Source organism: Odontesthes bonariensis, chromosome 21, assembly GCF_027942865.1.
Source record: "Odontesthes bonariensis isolate fOdoBon6 chromosome 21, fOdoBon6.hap1, whole genome shotgun sequence".
Taxonomy (NCBI): domain Eukaryota; kingdom Metazoa; phylum Chordata; class Actinopteri; order Atheriniformes; family Atherinopsidae; genus Odontesthes; species Odontesthes bonariensis.
In genome coordinates, this window is record NC_134526.1 from 17763409 (window position 1) to 17783836 (window position 20428).

Below are 20428 nucleotides of genomic sequence, written 5' to 3' on the forward strand. Positions count from 1 at the left end.
GGGAGGGTGTGGGTTTGGGGCTGCTTGTTTTTCTTTTCTTTTTTTTTCTTTTTTTTGCCTTTTCTGTTTTTGAGATATTAAGTAAAAATGTCTGTATTGAGAGTTAATGAGAAGTCAGTGGCTTGTAATGTTTTATTTTCTCTCTCTGTATATCTCTTTCTCCTCATAGAATGTGATTGTTAAATGACATGCACCGAAACAAAGGTTTTCATGAACTATGGAGCTTCTTTCAAATATTAATAAAAATAGCATTTTTCTTGGCTGTTAAACTGTCCTCTTGGTTATTCGGAATGTCTGCAGGGAACGGCGTCGCTCCTTGCAAGCGGGCGGCTTCCTGACTCTCGCTCGCGCGCAGCGGGTCGGATACTCCACAGCTCTCGCGTGTTTTTGCAGCAGAGCCGATATGTCGTTTCCTGCCGGGGGGGAGGTCAAGCTCTGAGGGCGAGCTGTCTGGGACAGGCGTAGTAGTTGTCCTGAGGTTGTCGGATGTTTGGGTTGGCGTACACGGGGAAGTTGACTTCCTCCAGGTGTGAGGAGGCCTCGTGGTTATTTTGGGGGCTTTCAGGGGCCTGCTGCTGCTGCTTCCTGTTCATTTCCTCATAGATGGGCGAGTGAGGATGTGGTGTGTGATGATGCCTCGCCCTCACCTACAACACAACACAACATTTGTTTTTCCCATAAGGCAGCTGAGATCCCAGTATTTTACTGCTGCTTATTTTAACATTTCACTGTATTTTATGTTTAATTAGGTCAACAATTCAACCCCAATTCCTAAAAAAAAAAAAAGGTTAAAAATTGGGATGCTTTGCGAGATGTAAATAAATAAAGTAGAGCATAGAAAACGCCAAATGTTGAATGTGAGACATTTGACTTTTTCACGAAAAATATCAGCTCATCTTGAATTTGATGGCAGCAGCACGTCTCAGAAAAAGTTGGGACCCCGTGCAGCTGTGCAGCATCTCATCTTTTCACAGCAGTCTGTAAACATCTGGGAACTGAGGAGACCAGCTGCTGGGAGAAGAACGTTGACCCATTCTTGGCTGATTTGGGATTCTGGCTGCTCCACAATCCTGGGACTTCGTTGTTGCTTTGCACGACGCTTAAACGTTTTCAGCCGTTCCTTTTTTTGAGTACCAGTAAACTCTTTCAGTAGATGTAGTTACCATTAAGCTACTGTTCTGTGAAGCCACTTATTTCTTCAGATACCAGAAAATTAAGGCAGTGAATTATTGAAGAATTAATTACAATTCTAATGAGCTTAAAATTGGTATGAGCACCTTTATTCTTCAACACATCCCAAACATTCTTAGACAAGCTTTCTTGTCATTTCTGTAGTCTTCAGGAATAGTTCTCCAGGCTTCTTGAAGGACATTCAAAGCTCTTCTTTCTCTGTTTTGTTCCGTTCTCTGTCAACATGATCCCATACTGCTTCAACAATGTTGAGGTCCGGGCTCTGGGGAGGATTCATGCCTCCATCAGACCTGCTGCCACTGATTTTCAGTCCACTTCTTGTGTCATTTGGCACAGCTCAGCCTTTTCTCCCTGTTTCCCTTCCTTAAGAATGGCTTCCAGCCACCCTTCCATGGAGACCGTTTCCGATGCAGCTTCAATGAACAGTAGATGGATCAAGTGATCAGATGCATCTCTCAGGTCCTGTCTCTCAAAGACATCCCTTTCAGGCACTTGTCCAGTTTCCTCAAACTTTTTAAGGACGCACTGCCACCATATACAAAGTTTTCAGCAAATATCTCTTTTGGAATCATTTGTTGGTGCTAAAATACAATTTTGTCTGTGTGTTACATTGACTTTTTTTCTTTTTTTGTAGGTACATCTTAAGATATGCAAACAATTTATGTATCTCCTGCAGTAGGATGCTAGTATCAAAGTGACTAAAGATCCATCTATCTATTTTATCTTTCTAATCACTCTGCCATTGTGGAACTTAACTTGTGGACTTTTTGGTGAATTTGCTTTAAAGAAAAAAAAAGAAACTAGTATATCTGGCACAGTGTGCTATATCCTCCAGTGCGGCAACCTTGTGTCATAATTAAACAAATACCCTACAAATGATGAAGATTAATGATCATTTTACACATGCAGTTCACTTTCTACCAGTGAGACAGACACGGAGCACCTTGTTGGAGCAACGAGTAATCCACGTTATTAACATAATGTGACGTCAAATCTGCACTTCATGACAAAATATTGTATTTTTCTTATGTTTTAACATTATTTCTGACTAGAAATTTAAAAGGGCCGTTGTTTGTCACAGATATGCTGCTCATTGGTGTCCATCTGACGTCGGTTTGGGTAGCCATCACAATGCGTCGGGTGCCAAAAAATCCTGCATACTACAAAAAATGTATGTCGAGCCTCTGGTGCATATAAATTTGTATTTATATTCACTTGTGCTTGGAGTTTTGGAGTTCGGATTTACAGCAACACAAAAGGATGAGAGAGTAGATCTGGGAAGATGTGAGACAAAGACCCTCAGCAACATTCACTCAGCAATAGAACCTCAGAATGACCCGCAGAGCTAAATCTGCATCTATGGACTCTAAAATATTCTTTACTCACACATTTCTCAATGGCCGTCCAGCCGAGTGCCAGCAAGAGAAGCCCTGCCGCTGTGGAGATGGTCAAGAGCAGAGGGATGTAACCGTGGCATGACCCCCCTGGACCAAAGAACACATCGATATACATTAAGTCTGAACAGAGGCATTGATTTTAAACTGCAGCACAGGTTCAGAGCTCCACCGTACCTGCTTCTTCAACCAGCAGGAAAACCTTCTGCGCACCGAGGATGATCTGGCTCGAGCTGTTCTCCTCCCTGTAGCTCATCTCCCACACGTAGAGTCCCGTGTCGCTCAGCTGTAAGCGAGAGATGCTCACATTGATCTCAAGAGAGTTCAGTCCTCCACGGTGCTGAAGACGCGCCCGGCGCTCCGAGTCAACCTTGACCTCCCCGCCCTCAGCCATGGACAGCAACGTGGTCTGGCTCTGGCCGCCGCGGTGGTACAGGTGGAGGCTAGCAAGGCGGTTTTGGTCCTGCTGAGGGATGAACGAGAGCCCCAGAGACTGACCCTCTTTGAGACGCTCAAAGACCAACTCTGCATAGGCTGAGGGAGGAAATGCACACATCATTCTGCTCCATCTCTTTGATACAGCGGGACAAATTACATCAGCTACTGTGCTGAGTGAACTGCCGTCAGTTTAAAAGGAATCATTTTCTGATACATTTTCACTTTTTTTTTTTTAACCCACTTCTATTAGACCGTTGGGCTTTTTTCAAAGAAATGCAGTTACCTCAAGATCAACGAATGTTTTTTTTGCCGATGACAATGACTTTAGTGCCACCTTCAGGTTCAAATGTTCGTTTGTGTTTTATGACTTTTACCTGGCTGAAGTCATGTTTGTTTAGGAGGAAATGGTCCTCCTCCAGGTTTAAAGACTTTACTGCCAATAAAAGTGAATTTAAATTAAATCAAACCTTTAATATTTGGAAATTGATCAGTGAAAGAAATATTGCTGGAAGTGTTGGGAAAATACATTTTTGGTAGTAGCAACTGACCACAAATTGTGTTCAGACAAAAATGTCAAAGTCGATATCAATATTACAGAAAGTCGAGTACATCATAAACCTGAATTCTTTGCATGAACTATATCAGTCCTTATTAGTTCCATACGTTAGGCCTCCCAGTTGTTCAGAGCTTTGGGAAATTAAAAACAGTCCCAAATCTGATTTCATTAAAAAGGGAAAACCAAGTAAACAAACATGCACACATGCACCCACTTTTCATTCATACAAATGTCATATTTTGTTAACGGACTTGGTAGAGTTCAATACTGCTCAAATCATGTTGAAAGTTATACATGATATCCTTGCTAACTGTGTCCACACGTTGTTCCAAATCAGATACGACAAATACAAACTAAGTTTGTTTCCAACGACAAAGACGCAGGTCAGTCACAGGAGCTTCATATATTCAGAATACTATGGGGGAATTTTTTTTTCAAAAATCAATAAATAAGGGATATGAGATATGACCATCATTAGGAGTAGGACTTCTGTTTGAAATAACTGGAAATTGTACAGTCGCTTGTTTGAATTTCTTTTTTTCTAAACTTTTCTCTCTCTTGTCAGTGCATAGCCTTAAAGATCTGCACATATAGTTTATTTTAATAGAGAAGGTGTTATATACTGATGCTTCAACCCGTCATTTCAAACTCGTGCATTATTACGATTATCATTTCTGTATGTATGTTCTGTATGTATAGATTTCTTCTCTTCACCTGTAAACATTTCTGGAAACGTAGTCTTCACACGCATATGTCTGTTGCATTTTTGTAAATAGTTGGAATAAACTGAACTGCTCTTACTGACCTCACCAGCATTAGTTGAGATGAAGCGTTACTGTAAGAAAAGGGTCAAATATTCTTACCTTCAAAGAGCTGAATGAACAGGAAAATGCACGCCAGCCGTGTCTTCATCGCCTTTTCAGTTATAAAAAGCAAAGAGATGTACCAGAGGTAAGTCATAATGTAGCCTTCCTCTGCCCCTCCCTCTCATGTGAAACTTTGCTGACAACCCCGCTGTGCTTTTGTTGTTCTTCAGCTCAAGCAGGAAGACGACCTCAAAGCGAGAGCAACCGTTAAGACGCTGCGGGCGGCCTGCTCAAGCCATTCTGACTGGCAGTGATTTATTTGTGTAGCTTTAAAGCCTCAGACATGAAAGCCACCAGCCTATGAAAGCCTTCACTCTGTATGCAATGTAAGAATAAATAAATTAAACTCAACAAATACGTACTTTTTTTTTTTTATAGATATTGGTCCACCATCTCTCAACATCAAGATATAATTGAATAAGGTCCATTCCAAAGAATATACTGGCTGTGTAGCTCAGGGTGAAGGAGCAATCACAGGGATAATGTGACAAAAGCCACAATGCCTGACAGCTACTTCTCTCAGCTAGTGGAAATACAGAAAACACAAAATATTACCATTACAGCAGCTTATATGTTATACTATGGTGTGTTTTAAGCTCCTACAAAGAAAAAGTAAACCATACATTATATACAATAATTCTCCACAATTATCCACGAAGGATTTGTGTGTCCACTTTGGAGATGATAAGAAAAAGAAATGTGAGAAATTAGTCAATATCAGTAGACTGTATAAATGTGTTGGATTATTCAATCAATTATTCACATGCACGAGTACAAAACAAAAGCTGCATGTGGGTGGAAGGTTTGTCCTCCTTTTGCTCTTTGGCTCCCCCTACAAAGGTGGGCTGTAACGCCACTGTCGCAAAATGCAAATCTCAGTGTGTGCACTGTGGGGGACTGCACTAATGCTGCCATCATTCGAGATAAGTACAAAAAATAATTAGACATGGCTAAATAAATAAGTTTATATGATGGTAAATGCCACTGAAAATGAATGGAAAAAATCATTCATGATTCAACAATGATTGAATAGAACGTGACATAATTCACAGTTTCTGCTTTAACTTCAAAGCACCGAAACTTGAAAGCGAAGCAGTTACACTTGTGTTACTGTTGCTGTTTGTTGACTTTGCCATTCAGATTTCAATTTAGATACATTTTCTAAATTGGAGTCTATTTTATTTCATTCTTTGTTAATTTGTTACTCCTGTATTTGATTTCTGTATTATTTTCCTTTACATAAAATTGATGTATTTATCCCCTCCAAATGATTTGGTCTTTATTCAATTTTGATTTCACCAATTTTTGTAATTCATTTTATTCCTAGATGTTTTTACTTCTCCGTCATTTCCCCCTTTGCATTTTCTCACCCTATCTATTTCCCCCAAACTCATCTATTTCCATGTTTTCTTTTTACATTTCCCTGACCACATTTTTACAGTCATGTGTACATTTTTGCCTCATATAAATGAGGGGAACGGTCTTAAGTATGAGCCATACATATGAATTTTCTGCTGTGCTGAAGGCCACAAAGATGCCACCAAAAGGCCACAAAATCTTCAAATGATTTTGTGAAGCAACAAGCACAATGGTGTGGTGCGGGGCTGGAAACCAAAGTTCTTAAGTGTTGTTTACCACAAATCTGCTTTAGGGCAGTTTCAGGCCTGGGAATGTGCATATCAAAGGTCAGAAGCTCATACTCCATCATTCACAAACTTATCTCGTGTTGCTTTAAGATGGATGAAGACTGCGTTTCATTTTCATATGTGTTGGTTTCACTGTTCTTTATTTTCTGTTTCTTTACCTTGTCACCAAACTAGTGGTGGGCCGTTATCGGCGTTAACGTGCTGCGATAATTTGAGAGTCTTAGCGGGCGATATAAAAAATATCGCCGTTAATCTATTCTCAAAGTTGGGTTGGGAACTGGGTCAAAATAGGTAGCCTAAGCAAACTGTGATGACTTTTACCTTGATATTTTAGCTCGGGTGTGGGCTGATGTACTTTGTCTGCCGTTAGGTGTGATTAAAACAGAAGAACGCCACTTTGCAGAAGCCTGTGCTAGGCAGTTTATGGAGGTCGCTAATCTGAGGGGGATAGTTGACAAAATCTGCTCTGTTGGAACAGACAGCGCTCCTAATATGGTGGCCGCAGGGAGGATACTGCGCGTGTGGCGCAACAGAGACGCACTGCACACAACGCTATCTCAACAGCAGCACCACCTGGCCCTCCCACAAAGTGCTGAATATGAGAAGTTGGCGAAGCTAGAGAAACTGCTGGAGCCATGCATGTGAATAAGCTGGTCTGCCCTAATGCTGCGTGTACACCAAGAGCGACCTCCGCTGTCGCTGGAGAAGCTTCGCTTAAAGGGGAACTCCGGGGCATTTGAAGCGTGTTTCCATTGCTAGAGGTTGTCAAATACTGATAGTATGACACAGAGAGGTGCGTATCTGCGCTCCCTGTGTGAAGATCGCTCTGTCCGCACAGCATGTCATGCGAGGCTAATACGTGGTGGCTAAGGGGCAAGCGCTAACCCTTCCACATAAAACAACAACTTGCACACAGCAGAAACGTCACACCACTTTATAAACCATCCGAGAATAAAGTCACAAGCCTTACCATCAAAACCATATGCATGGTTCTCGCATTACTGGCATGGGGACGTTACAAAACAACTTTATAAACAGCATGTAACTCACCGGCTGGTTGTAGGCTCGCGCATGTGAAAGCCCAAAAGAGTCGATGGAGAATAATCCCATATACAAAACAATTATCTTCTCTAGAAAAACTGCGTTCAAGTATTTAAAACATTACAAGAATATTACTGGGCATGTATTGTTGTAATGTTTTAAATACTTGAACGCAGTTTTTCTAGAGAAGATAATTGTTTTGTATATGGGATTATCCTCCATGACTCTTCTGGGCTTTCACATGCGCGAGCCTACAACCAGCCGGTAAGTGACATGCTGTTTATAAAGTTGTTTTGTAACGTCCCCATGCCAGTAATGTGAGAACCATGCATATGGTTTTGATGGTAAGGCTTGTGACTTTATTGTCGGATGGTTCATAAAGTGGTGTGACGTTTCTGCTGTGTGCAAGTTGTTGTTTTATGTGGAAGGGTTAGCGCTTGCCCCTTAGCCACCACGTATTAGCCTCGCATGACATGCTGTGCGGACAGAGCGATCTTCACACAGGGAGCGCAGATACGCACCTCTCTGTGTCATACTATCATTATTTGACAACCTCTAGCAATGGAAACATGCTTCAAATGCCCCGGAGTTCCCCTTTAATTGGCTTTGGTAGCTTTGGTAGCTGGTGACGTCACATTTAGAATGTTAAATTCTTAAAGGCACCGCGGCTGTGCAGCACCTCCGCGGAAAAAAACATGAAGAAAGAGAGGGCAGGGACACGAATAAACGTTTTGTTATTTACAATTTGTTATACAAGATATACATCACGTTACAAATTATGTAAAACTACATTAGGTACACCTGAGAAGAGCAGGAATAGCAGAGGCAGCTGTGAAAAGGAAACTAAATTCGAAATAAAATCCGAAATAAATCCGAAATAAAACTTAATTGCAGTGAGAAAGGTATGCGTGGGGTTACTACACTATTGTATTGAAGCACTCGACACGGCAATTGCAACAGTCTCAGGATTAAACGACTATTGTTTGGATAGGAACTAAAGTTTGCACGTCTGTTTCCGCGAACCCCGCGGATTGTGGGACCCCTGAATGAGCCATTCTAATCTAGATTAATCTAGATTAATTTCAAGATTTCAGTGAGATTAATCTAGATTAAAAAAATTAATCTATGCCCACCACTACACCAAACCAAAGCTCAGTGGGGCTGCAGCCAATTTCAACCTGATTAGCAGATAAGTGGACTCAGGTGTGCCGAGCTCCTGTGTTGGGGTTCAAATAGCTGCTCTGCTCAGTTTGGTTCACTGTCTTGTGGGTCAGAGCGCTTGCAGTCTTAACTTGTTTGGAGCAACAGCTATGGGCACGGCTTGGTTTTGGGTTAACCTCCTTTTCGGGGTCTTGCTGTCAGGACTCTGTGGTCGGTCAGGTTTTGCTTTTCCTAATACACCTTCCACGCAGCTTGAGACTCTTAAAGATCCCTGGGAGAGCCCGGTTTCTTCACAGGATGTGTCCCAGCAACAAGAAGAGCGAGAGCAGGTGAACACTGTGAGTGTGCTCTGCCACCCAGACTCCCTGGAGGTTGTGATCAGTGCTGACATGTTTGCCATCGGAGCTCCTGTTGACAGCCATGAGTTGCGCCTCGGAGTGGAGCACGATGACTTTTGCACATCTACAGCTTCTTCAATTGATGAGTATAGAATCCATGTTGGACTAGGAGACTGCGGCACCAAACACTGGGTAACTTGCGTGTGTGCATTTTTTTTTTTTTTTTTTTTTTTTTTTAATTATTATTATTTTTTTTTTTAATACTTTGTCTCCTCACAACTACTTGAAATCATGATTATTCTCCACAGATGACTGAAGACTCCCTGGTTTACACAAACCTCCTCATCTACTCTCCAACTAGCTCTCCTGATGGGATCATTCGGATGGATGATGCTGTCATTCCACTTGAATGCCACTATAAAAGGTCTCTTTCCTCTTTAAAATGTCTTGCGCATGATGTTGCGGCGCTTCACTTGTATTAAAAGTGAGTTCCATCTTTCAGGAAGTACAGTTTGTCCAGTTCTTCACTCGTGCCAACTTGGATCCCCTTCACTGCGACACAAGCGGCAGTCGAAACCCTGGAGTTTAAACTGAGGCTCATGACAAGTGAGTTGAGTTTTCCAAAAAATGAAGTACCAAAGTCTGTTCATTACTTGAGATTTTTCTTTTTGTCCAGATGACTGGATGTATGAAAGGGGCGCCAATGTGTTTTTCTTGGGTGAACCCATCAATCTCGAGGCCTCTGTCCGAGTTGGTCATCACACGGGGCTTCGAGTGTTTTTGAGCAGCTGTGTGGCTACACTTGAACCAAACATCCACGCTAATCCCAAATACATCTTTATTGAAAATGGGTAAGCTAAACTCTAATGGCAATTCTATACTTGAATAATGTATTGATGCTTTGACTGTTGCAGGCTCAATGCCAGCAGTCAATTTTACTTTTAAAGTTCTCTTGCTGTAAGGGGCAATATGCTGTCTTTGAGAAGATGCATGTGGTGCAGTTTTCTGCATGGCCTAAATGTATCAGACTACATTTTTCTTCACAATTTAAAAGGAACCTCGCTAATCTGAGGCTATAGATGTGGTAGTTATAGCCACTAGGCTATACTGCTGCCTCTTCTGCTAGTTTGTGTACTGAAAACTTAAATGAGTCTCCCCTGCCTCCATAGGTGCTTGGTTGACTCCCAGGTTCCTGACTCCAACGCTCAATTCTTGCCTAGAACCCAGGATGACAAGCTGCAGTTGGTCATTGATGCCTTTAAATTCCACCATCATGATAGAGCAGAGGTGAAGCTGTGTCCAATTTTAAAATTCCAGTTTCAAATACATTTCATCACTTTTTTTTTTTCTCTTTATTAAACACCCCACCAGCTCTACATCACATGCCACTTAACTGCTGCACCAGTGATTGATATTGAGGCACCAAACAAGGCCTGCACTTTTCTAAATGGAAGGCAAGTATGAAGCCTTACAAATTTTAACTGGAGGCCTGAGAAGAACTGGAAACTAAAGACTAATGTTTTAATTTTAAAGATGGCGTTCAGCTGATGGCAATGACTACCTTTGTGGCTATTGTAAAAGCCAAGATGAAGGTGTCTTAAAGTCCACTATTCCTGGCAGCTTTGGCCCTCGAGGATTTGTAAAGGCAGAAGAACCCATGTGGCAACGTGGATCAACTAAAGGTTCTAAATCTGTCATACATCCACCCCTTCACTCTGGACTAACATTTTTTTTTCACTCTTTGTCAGTGTTTAACAGTTTTTTGGACCAGTAGTAAAACCTCTTATGGGTATCTTCTGTGTAGCCTGGGAGCATGAAGCAAGAGTGGGTCCAGTGACTGTTCTGGCATCACAGAAAAGTGGACCCCTGCCTGCAGAAGAGCTGCCCTTAGTGCTCCATAAACTCCATAGACCAACTCTGTATGGTAGCCAGTGGAGAGCTGGAAATATTGGTGGGTCAGAAACTAAATCAAGCTGGCATTCTTGGCTGTATCACCACTTCTAACGCTATGCTTTACTACAAAATGTTTCCCTCTAGATCTGGCAAAAGGCCTACATCCTGCCCCCTCTACACCAGAACTGGATGAGGAGGAAGATGAGAATGATACTGGACTGAAAGGTAACGTAACACTAAAAATCCTAGAATATCTGCCTCCTACCTGAAATGTAATGGCTTGTCTCCTTCTACAGGGGAAGATCAACTTAAAGACCTGGTCGCCAAGTTCAAGGTCAAGTCACTGGTGCTGGACAAGAACAGCACTGCAGCCTCTTTTGACATCGACACTGCCTCTCAGTTTAAACTGACTCCAACTAATGAAACTATTGGTGACTCTGACCTTGTGGATGCAATTGAGCCAAAGAAATAAAGTGTTAAAAATGTGACGCTGAGTGTGTGACTGTAATTTCTAATCTTAAACCCACATTGCCAAAAATCTTCACTCACCCAAATTAAATTGAGGTGTTCCAATCACTTCCATGGCCACAGGTGTATAAATTCAAGCACCTAGGCATGCAGACTGCTTCTACAAACATTTGTGAATGGGTTGCTCTTAGGAGCTCAGTGAATTCCAGCATGGTACCATGATGGGATAGCCTAGAAATCTAGACGCCCCTAGCGACCTCAAATGGAATTTGCTCCGGGGCTAAAAACCCTGTACAGCTTTTTGCTGTGCGGCTCTGGCTTGCTAGGCTAATGATGGGGTGCAACAAGTCCAGTTGTGAAATTTCCTCGCTACTAAATATCTGTTAACCATCAGTATAACAAAGTGTAAGCAATTGGAAACGACAGCAACTCAGCCACAAAGTGGTGGGACACGTAAAATGACAGCGGATGCTGAGGCGCATAGTTTGCTGACGTTACCAACTTTCTGCAGTCAATCACTATTCAATTTTTTTTATTTATATAGCGCCAAAAGTCATCTCAAGGCACTTGGATAATAAAGTCCAATTGTAATCATTCATAAAATCCAATTCGTTCATATAGAGCCAATTCAAAAACAATTTCCTAGCTAAGGAAACCAACAGATTGCACTGAAACTTTGTTTTCGGTCCAATCTCCCGTCCTGAGGCGACTGGAGAGAAACGACTCCCTTTTAACAGGAAAAAACCTCTGGCAGAATCAGACTCGGGAAGGGTGGCCATCCGCCTCGACCAGCTGGGGTTTGAGAAGACAGAAAAAGGGGGGAGGGGGGGGGGGGGGGGGGGCAAAACGAGGCTTTTTGAACCATAGTCAGAAAGTGGTTCACTACCTGAAGCTTCATTCATTTCTCTTGGGTGACATCTGCTGGCAGTAGCAATTGTTAAACCATACAAAGCCCTGCGAATGTGATGTATAATAACACTTATGTGTGTTGTAGATATGGATTTGTAGTACCTCATTAAAGATTGATTAATTTACCCATGAAATAATAATTTGCCCTCTCCGGGTGGGGAATGAGATCCTTCCCAAAGTGGAGGAGTTCAAGTTCACGAGTGAGACGACGCGCTATCAACATCTCTCGAGACATTCATCTCGATCATGCCTCCCAAGAAGCAATCGTCGTTTGCCCGGGCTCTGGGCCGAGGAAAACGCAAAAAAAACACAAGAATCATTCTCACCCAAACCTGCTGAAATGCCTGATGCACATGCGGCTGATGAGTTACATGCTTCTGAGCAATCAAGATCCCCAACTCCTCCTCCTGACCGCTCCCGTGAATCGTCGGTTGCCTGCCGCCTCCATCTCCGCCCGTCTTGCGGAGATGGAGGCGGCAGACGGGCGGAGGCTATAAATACGCTAGCTGTACGGTACACCTTCATGGCAACATATGGCAATTTATGTCCAGCGTTCTCGACCTATCAGTAACATACCTATATCGTACCTCTAGCGTATTCAGCGTATGCCTAGTGTATGCTTAGCGTATTAACCCTACGCACAAAAGTTTTGAGCATGTTCAAAAATTTATTTCTGCCTCAGCGTATGCCAACGTATGCCAACGTATGCCAACGTATGCCAGCGTGCTTGAAACGTATACAACCTATGCCTAACGTTCCCCTGGCGTATGTCAGCGTATACCAGCGTATGAGTGATAATTTTCATACGCAACTCATATGTTTCTCTCATACGCAACAGTGTGGCAGGGCCATTAGAGATAGGGTGAGAAGCTCGGTCATCAAGGAGGGGCTCAGAGTAGAACTGCTGCTCCTCCGCATCGAGAGGAGTCAGATGAGGTGGCTCGGGCATCTGGTTAGGATGCCTCCTGGATGCCTGGTGAGACACGTCCCACTGGGAGGAGACCCCGGGGAAGACCCCGGCCACGTTGGATCTTGGCTGGCCTGGGAACACCTCGGGGTCCCCCCAGAAGAGCTGGAGGAAGTGGCCGGGGACAGAGACGTCTGGGTTTAAAAAATAAAAATTCTTCAAAATAATTCCTTCGTTAATAATTGGTCACACAGAACTTTATTGTATTAACCCATAAGAACCCAGACCCATTTCTACTTAAATGAAAATTAAAGGGGTTATAACACAGACTAAATAGACCACATAGCACCCAGAATTTTTTTCCAGAATACCACCCCCCACTGTCAGAGATCTGTAATGTAACATATATATATCACATTGGGACTTAAGAACCTGGATAATTTCTCCATCAAGGAAAATGATGGGGGACGTAAGGATGTGTGACACCTGTGTCACGGTGGGTGACACAGGTGCGGTTTATCTGCAGATTTTCACATCTTCTTGTAAACAAATGAATAACATAGCTAATTACACTGGTCGGACTGTTCAGCTGATTCAGACTGATACCTCCGGTTCAGGCTGCTCCTCATCCTCAACACGCATGTCTCTCTTTCAATCGCGGAAAAGATTTTTCAATACTCATCTGGATTGAAGCAGCAAACATTCAGTGTAAGAGTTTAAAAAAACTACTTTATTTGATTCACAGCTGCTAGTGTTTTGACCTCAACAACCCAACTACATTATTATTATTTTTTCTTTTACGAAAAACTTGTGACTAGTTAACTTTATAAAGAAGGCGTAATCGCGTGTTTGCTATGGGACGGGACGGGACAACATTGTATTCAAAATATAAAATATTTTTATAGAACTTGTGTGATATTATAAAGGTGCACGTGATACCAACCTTTTGTGAATTTCGCCAGCCGTCTTCTTTTGGTTGAGCCAGAGCTATAGAGCTAATCTAACGCGACGCTGAAGCTTGCAAGCTTCCAGGAAAGCACGGAGGGGAGGGGCTGTGTGTGTGTGTATGTGTGTGTGTGTGTGTGTGTGTGGGCTATGCGAGAGAGACGCGAGGGACAGAGAGACTGAGGGAAAGCAGGGAAAGGAAATGCAGCTTAACGAATACAAGTATTTTTTTAAATAGCGTAAAAAAAAAAAAAATAATAATAACGAAACGCAATATGTGGCGGCCGGTGTTTAATCTGTGGCGCACCGCCACGAATGTGTGGGAAACACTCGGAGCGGACAGCTCCACAGCACAGAAGGAAAATCAGAGTGGCGAAATCTTGTTCATTTAGGTTCTACAGCATTAACTCGAGAAATTCGATATGTCAAAATCTTTCTCGATTTCATAAAACATCTCGAGAAATCGTAAAACTCGATTAATCGCCCAGTCCTAGGGGTAAGGTACCTTGTTTTCTTTTATATTGTCCGGTTGTGGCGAAGCAGCCATCTGGTTTAAGGCTACACCGTACCCGAATTTCATCCAGGCCTTTCATACCAGAACGGTATATTGAAACAGTGGTTTAATTTTATTGCCGGCTTTTTATTTTCATGTGGCCCATGAAAGTGTCATATATTTGATGTGGTTTGCATTCTGAAAAGGTATGAACAGAAAGTGTGGATCTGTTGAGTGCATATTCTGATTTCATCAAGGTGATTAAGAATATTTTGAAGTTAAAAACAAAGTGTAGGAGTATTTGATGTAGCGTCCCGGTTGAAAAGATGGCCTCTCAAACTGATGGTTTACAGTCCTTTATTGAACAGCCTTGCATGTGAACACACCGTAAGAGCTACAAACATACAGAATAAATACATTATTAGTAACTCTGACAGTATATTACCTTTATTGGTTAATATTGTCTTCAATATTTTACTGTACTGTGAAATAAAACAAAATACACAAAGATAAAACCGTTTGTGACCTTACATAGCATATCACATTGAAACTTATAAACCTATATATGCTAAACATGACTGACTTACCAACATAAAACATGAGTGCCCTCTACTGGGAAAAACATTACTGCTAAGCTTGATAGCAACCTGTATGCTCCGTGAAATATAATTAAATTTACATTTATACAATAAAACACTACTACCAACCTTGTTCCTCCATCAACCAGGTGCTAAAGGACCTTTTCAATCCACAATAATACTGTAGTAATATGTTCCGTTCAACTGTGGAGCACATCGCCTCTCTTTTTCCTGGAGTTCGCCACAGCCCTTTTACAGATAACTTTTACTCATAATAGAGACTCTCTGAGTTCGCGCTACTACCGCAGTTTGCGACAATCGATTTACGACACCTTCCTGTTCTAAGCGTTTCAAAATAAAAGCATTGGCTGTGCAACAGCTGCAGCAGAAGGACAAACACATATGAATAAATTTATAATACAGAACATATTAGTAGTCCTTTACATTTGATTTGGTATTTGTTTTTGGTTTGACATGTGGTTTGTTGTCATTTGGTTTTTTGGTGGAATTGTGACACCTGCTGCCGGACATTTGTACCTTCATGTTGGAATTTGTTTAACCTGGCTGGTGATTCACCTGGCTTATTTGGCCCAGGTGAATAATCAGGCCACAGCTTTGGAACAAAGAGAGCTCTCAGTGAGCATTAGGCCTTTGGAAAGGAACAAAGACGCCAGCAGGCAAATGATTTTCAATGTAGCACAATTATTTATGTTGTTTTCTGGACGTTTTTTTGTTTATGGAAACTTGGAAAATGGAAACATTTATGATTTAGTGATGGACTTTGAAACTGGAAGAATCTTGAGTTTTGGAACAATGGAATAAAACCGTTTGTAAACAATTGAAATCACCTTTGGCGTCACGATGCAAGTGCTTATAAGAGGACACTTCATAGTTTGAAAATCTTTCTGCATTGGAAGCATAGTTTGGACATACTCTTGCGTTTGGACTGGAACCTGGATTCATGAACTTTTTCTGTGGAATCATTGGAAATTGGAAACTTGAGTTTGGAAGATTGGATTAATTGACTCTAGCAGAACTGGACTGCAAACATTTCACTTTCATTTGGATATCATCTTCAAAGAGAAAGACTGCACTCATCTCTTGCAACGGTGGAGTGAGTATAAAAAAAAAAGCATTGCACACAACGGGCCGCCGCGCTCGCAAAGACTGCGCTTTAAGTTTGGAATATTGCCATATTTGAGTTTGGGACTTACAGAAACATTGAACTGATTTAGAACCCTTTTTGAGTTGATTATAAAGTGAATACCTTTTTGAGTTTGAATTGAAAATGGCAGAGACAGTGGAAGAGGAACCGAACACAGAAGAAGAGAACTTAGTAGAGCGGCAGCACATGGAAGCTGAAAGGAAACTTTTACAGTTAATAGGCAGCCGTAGGGGAAAACTTGGATACTTGACAAAGAAAAGAAACCAAATTGATGCTTTAATTACGACTGGAGAAGACAAGGACAATGTGCTAAAGCAAATTAACATTCTTGAAAGAAACTTTAATGAGTTTAAAGAATTACAAGACACAGTGCAAAGTTTGATGAAAGATGAATACGAGAGAGGCTGATCAAGCTGATTGGTTTATCCCGAAATATACCAGTTTCAGCACATTTCTGGAAGACGTTACGAAATGGGCAATGAGCAGCGAAGAAGTAGTTCTACAGGAGGGAGAAGATCTGGTAGTCCCAGGAGACAGCGTATCTCAAACTGGCCGAAAGGCAATGAGCAAAGCACCTAGTGAATATGGGAGTGTTACATCCAGACAGCCATCTAACGCGCAAGTAGTGGCAGACTGGCAGCGCGCAGAGGCAGACTGCGCAGCATTGAAAGCAAAAAGTAAAGCGTTAAATGAAAAGTTACAACTGGACATTGAGGAGGTCAGGTTAAAGGCACGCAAAGAAAAACTTGAAATGGAAATTGAGCTGGCTGCTGCAAAGGCATTGCGTGAGTCGGAGGAAAGACGCTCACTGATTGGCGCCTATCCATATGATACACCGACCGAATATAAAATTCCCACAACAGCGCAGAGGCCAGTGAAACCACCAGCTCAGACACCACTAACTCAACAAAGTCAAACAATTCATGTACAAAGGTCTGTTCCTGCTGCTGATGGCAACAAACAAACTGCTGATGTTTTGAAAAGGCAGACGGAAATAACTGAATTACTTGTTAAACAACAAACACTGTCTTTGTTGCCAGATAGGAATGTCCCAATTTTTGATGGCGATGCACTTGAATTTAGAACGTTCATCAAGGCATTCGAACAGTGTGTAGAAAGGCATGCAACTAGCTTGGCAGACTGTCTTTACTACCTACAGCAATATACCAAGGGCCAACCTAGAGATCTTGTAAGCAGTTTCTTGCACATGAACCTAAATGTAGGATTCAAAGAAGCAAAAAGGCAACTGGAAAAACAGTTTGGAAACTGCCACAATATGGCATCTGCTTTCATGTTGTAGCAGTCACAGTGTGTGGATTAAGAGTTCTTCAATCTCTGACGATACCAACATTCCTATCGGGGATGTTTACGTATGTGGATAAAAACCAGATATTCATTTTCTTTCCACAAAGGAAAAAGAGACAGAAACTGCCTAAATTACAACAACCTTCGGCCCTTTAAAAGCTTTTGGGAGTGGAAATAAGCAACAGACACTTGCCATAAAATTGGAATAAGCTCAAACTAACAACGAACCCTTCTTTTGGAAAAGTGTCTTATCTGGACCATAAATCGAATTTGACACTTTAACTTCCTTTTCACCTAAATAAAGAACCAGATGGCTAAACACGAACTGAAAAGACTGTACTAATACTTACTTTTAGTCAAATCTTAAAACTGTATTAAATGTGTTTGATAACCTTATACAAGTTCTTTCAGGTTTCCAGCTAGATCACAAGACGCATCTAGAGACAATTTGTACGATTCTGGCTTAAATATTGACTGAGAAATAATCTTGTTGGGAAAAGACAAACTCGCCGATGGAACAACATTGCCCCCTGGTGGTCTGTAGTGTTGAACATTTAAATCCCCACAGACCCAGTCAACCGGACAAGATATATGCAACAATTTAACTTTTAACGATGTCCCTTCAGTATCTATTTGGTATTTGTTTGGTATCCCCATTGTTAACACAGAAAATTAACATTGTGTGGTTTGCTATCCATATGTCACGACTTTATAGATACTCATCTGAATTTTGAGACTCTAATCGTCTGTATCATGTTGTGTTTTTTGATGTCTTTATATCGCAAGTCTATGTTATATCTTTAATCTGCATATCTTAACAACATGTGGTGTTTTCAGAATCACAGAGACAAATGTTCTATGAGACAGAGTAATGGAGAGATAGAATTTCTTTGTCTCATCCAAAAATCCCCACATAAAATGCTGAATAGATCGTCTTACACAAAGACACACAGGCAGACGTCACCACAGTTCAGGCATATCATTGGCTGAAAGAGTAGTGTAAGCTTACGTCATGCCCCGCCTCCGAGAGTCAAACCACAAACCCCGCGAAACTTACACTCAGTTTCAACACAGAGTTTCAGAAGAGAGTTTTTCAGAGAGAGAACAGGACAGAGAAGAACAATGGAGAATTGATCAGATCAGTTGCTCAGAGATATTTGAAGAGAGCGGAAAGATGAGAGGATGAGCCGTGCAGAAGACGACAAAAGGGAGGAAGGAGATGGCAGAAGGACCCAAGGAAGAAAGACTCGAAGAAAGAAACAGAATGAAGTCTGAAGATGCACGTTTTTCGTGTTTTTGTTCGTCCATCGTCATCCTTGTCCTTTTTACGTCGCACGCTCTAACCTCCGCCGTTACACGCCACCATCACCTTTTCCTACCAAGAAGCCAACTCCAAGCAACCTTTTATTAATCTTCTGTGAACTTAAGTTCGCTTCATCAGAGAAAGCAGCAACGGACCAACTCTGACACTCGGAGGATTTGATCATCCCACAGTAAAGCCCTCGGCACCATCGTTCCCGGTGAAAAGAGGCAACTGAGAAGTCCGCTAAAGTCAGCCACCACAACCAGGAAGGCCCAGAGAGCGGAAGAGAAATCCCCTCGGACCCCGCGTGGCCGCTGCCGTGTTCCGAGCTGACTAAGCAGAACTTCAGCACAGTAAGACCGACCCGTTTTCATCTTAAAGTGGGTTTGATGGATGTCTCGAGGCTTTCACAGAATGATAAATTAATCCAAAATGTCAGTGTTTAGCGTCAAATAGTCAGCCAACCTGAACTATTTGAATGAATCCAGTATCTCTCCATTCCCATATTTTATTTTCCATTCACCAAGTGTTTTATATAATCACCCATATTCAATGCATCTACTGTTTGTTTAAGGTTCATGTCTTTGGTCATATCATTTTAATAAATAGTTCATATATCTATAAATAAATGTTATAATCACAGATTGTGTCGTATGCTTTCTTTACGTAATGTCTGTCCAACCAAACGAGAACTTTCACGAAAGTAGCGAGATATGAGACTAATTATTAATTGATTATTAAATTGATAATTAATTTAACATACCAGGATCGTAAGATTTTAACAGTTTTCCTCCCTGACTGTAACTTAAAACAAGTTAAAACAAAGGAAGGTGGTGCCCTATATTCGAGGTTTAAGATTTATTGAGACAGTGAGAACGTCTTATAAATCCTTATATTTGATGCATATATAAATGCCCAATAACGCTACAATGTCCAAAATATTAAATTGGCCAGACATAAAACCTGAAGATGGCAATGGGCTGAGGTCTTATGCTCTGTTTTTAAACAGCTGCTACCATACCATGCAGGACATAGATGGCCTAGAGGAATTGGAGAACTCCACCAACCTCAGACAATTAGTGTCTAAACTCCCCTACAGAATGAGAGACAAATGGCGTGGGCATGTGAGTGCCTTACATGACAAAGACCAACAAGTGATATTTAAAGACCTAGTGGACTTTGTTGACAAGCAGTGCAGGGCAATGCTAGACCCGGTTTTTGGAGACATAAGTAGCACAGTGGAGGCTAAAAGGGCCCCTAGAACAAAACAAACTGTGACCAGCAAATCCAATGCCAGATCCAGCTTTGCAACCACCGTCGATCATGTACCTGCCAACAACAATGACCCACCTGGGGGGTTTTACTAGAAGCTGGCTTAGCGGAAAGCCTGGCTTTTCTCGCTACTTCTGGCTAAAGTTAGCGAGAGTTCCGTTCCATAAAGGTGGCTTATTTGAACTCCCGCTGAGTAACCATGGTAGTTTATGCTGCTGAACTAGCCTGGTCGCGGGCAGGCTAAAGTTGAAGCTTAGCTTAGCTGCAACTCAAAAAATGTCCGACCGGCTGAAACGGATTCCGGAAAGAAATGTTCACCAAGAATTCTGCGCTCCCGCAACTCATGTCTTGTCTAAAAAACGATGGTTATCATATCACCACTTTCACTGTCTCGAAAAATCAATCAGTCGGTGCCAGTGCAACTAAAGAAACGCAACTATACACACGTATTGAACATGAAATTAAATGAGAGAGAACATGGTATTCATTAAAACTAATCAATACCTAACAAACATCCGATCTACACCCACGTAGGACCAGACTCAGAAAAATGGGGGAC

General features: G+C 41.8%; 2 protein-coding genes across 2 annotated transcripts; one reads left to right on the forward strand and one right to left on the reverse strand.

The window, feature by feature from the left end:
* LOC142371300 (uncharacterized) lies at positions 1–4655 on the reverse strand. The gene is made up of 4 exons (XM_075453943.1): positions 4443–4655; positions 2763–3119; positions 2578–2675; positions 1–647 (listed from the first exon to the last, which is right to left on the reverse strand). Exons 1-4 carry the CDS (start codon positions 4537–4539, stop codon positions 429–431), a joined length of 771 nt encoding a protein of 256 aa, XP_075310058.1. The 5' UTR covers positions 4540–4655; the 3' UTR covers positions 1–428.
* A 3102-nt stretch (positions 4656–7757) lies between these two features.
* On the forward strand, positions 7758–10996 carry LOC142371134 (zona pellucida sperm-binding protein 3-like). Its single transcript, XM_075453745.1, has 10 exons — positions 7758–8823; positions 8940–9055; positions 9134–9237; positions 9308–9482; positions 9801–9918; positions 10003–10085; positions 10165–10313; positions 10436–10582; positions 10669–10749; positions 10821–10996. The coding sequence occupies exons 1-10, from the start codon at positions 8443–8445 to the stop codon at positions 10994–10996; spliced, it is 1530 nt and encodes a 509-aa protein (XP_075309860.1). The 5' UTR covers positions 7758–8442.
* The last annotated feature ends 9432 nt before the right edge of the window (positions 10997–20428 follow it).

Bases quoted from the DNA above. Each gene is read 5' to 3' on its own strand.
- LOC142371300 (XM_075453943.1), bottom strand. From the start codon at position 4,539: ATGACTTACCTCTGGTACATCTCTTTGCTTTTTATAACTGAAAAGGCG. The intron at 3,120-4,442 runs GTAAGAATATTT...TTCCTCCCTCAG, and splicing joins GTTCATTCAGCTCTTTGAAG to CCTATGCAGAGTTGGTCTTT. The intron at 648-2,577 runs GTGAGTAAAGAA...GTTGTGTTGTAG, and splicing joins GGACGGCCATTGAGAAATGT to GTGAGGGCGAGGCATCATCA.
- LOC142371134 (XM_075453745.1), top strand. From the start codon at position 8,443: ATGGGCACGGCTTGGTTTTGGGTTAACCTCCTTTTCGGGGTCTTGCTG. The intron at 8,824-8,939 runs GTAACTTGCGTG...TATTCTCCACAG, and splicing joins ACTGCGGCACCAAACACTGG to ATGACTGAAGACTCCCTGGT. The intron at 9,483-9,800 runs GTAAGCTAAACT...CTGCCTCCATAG, and splicing joins TACATCTTTATTGAAAATGG to GTGCTTGGTTGACTCCCAGG.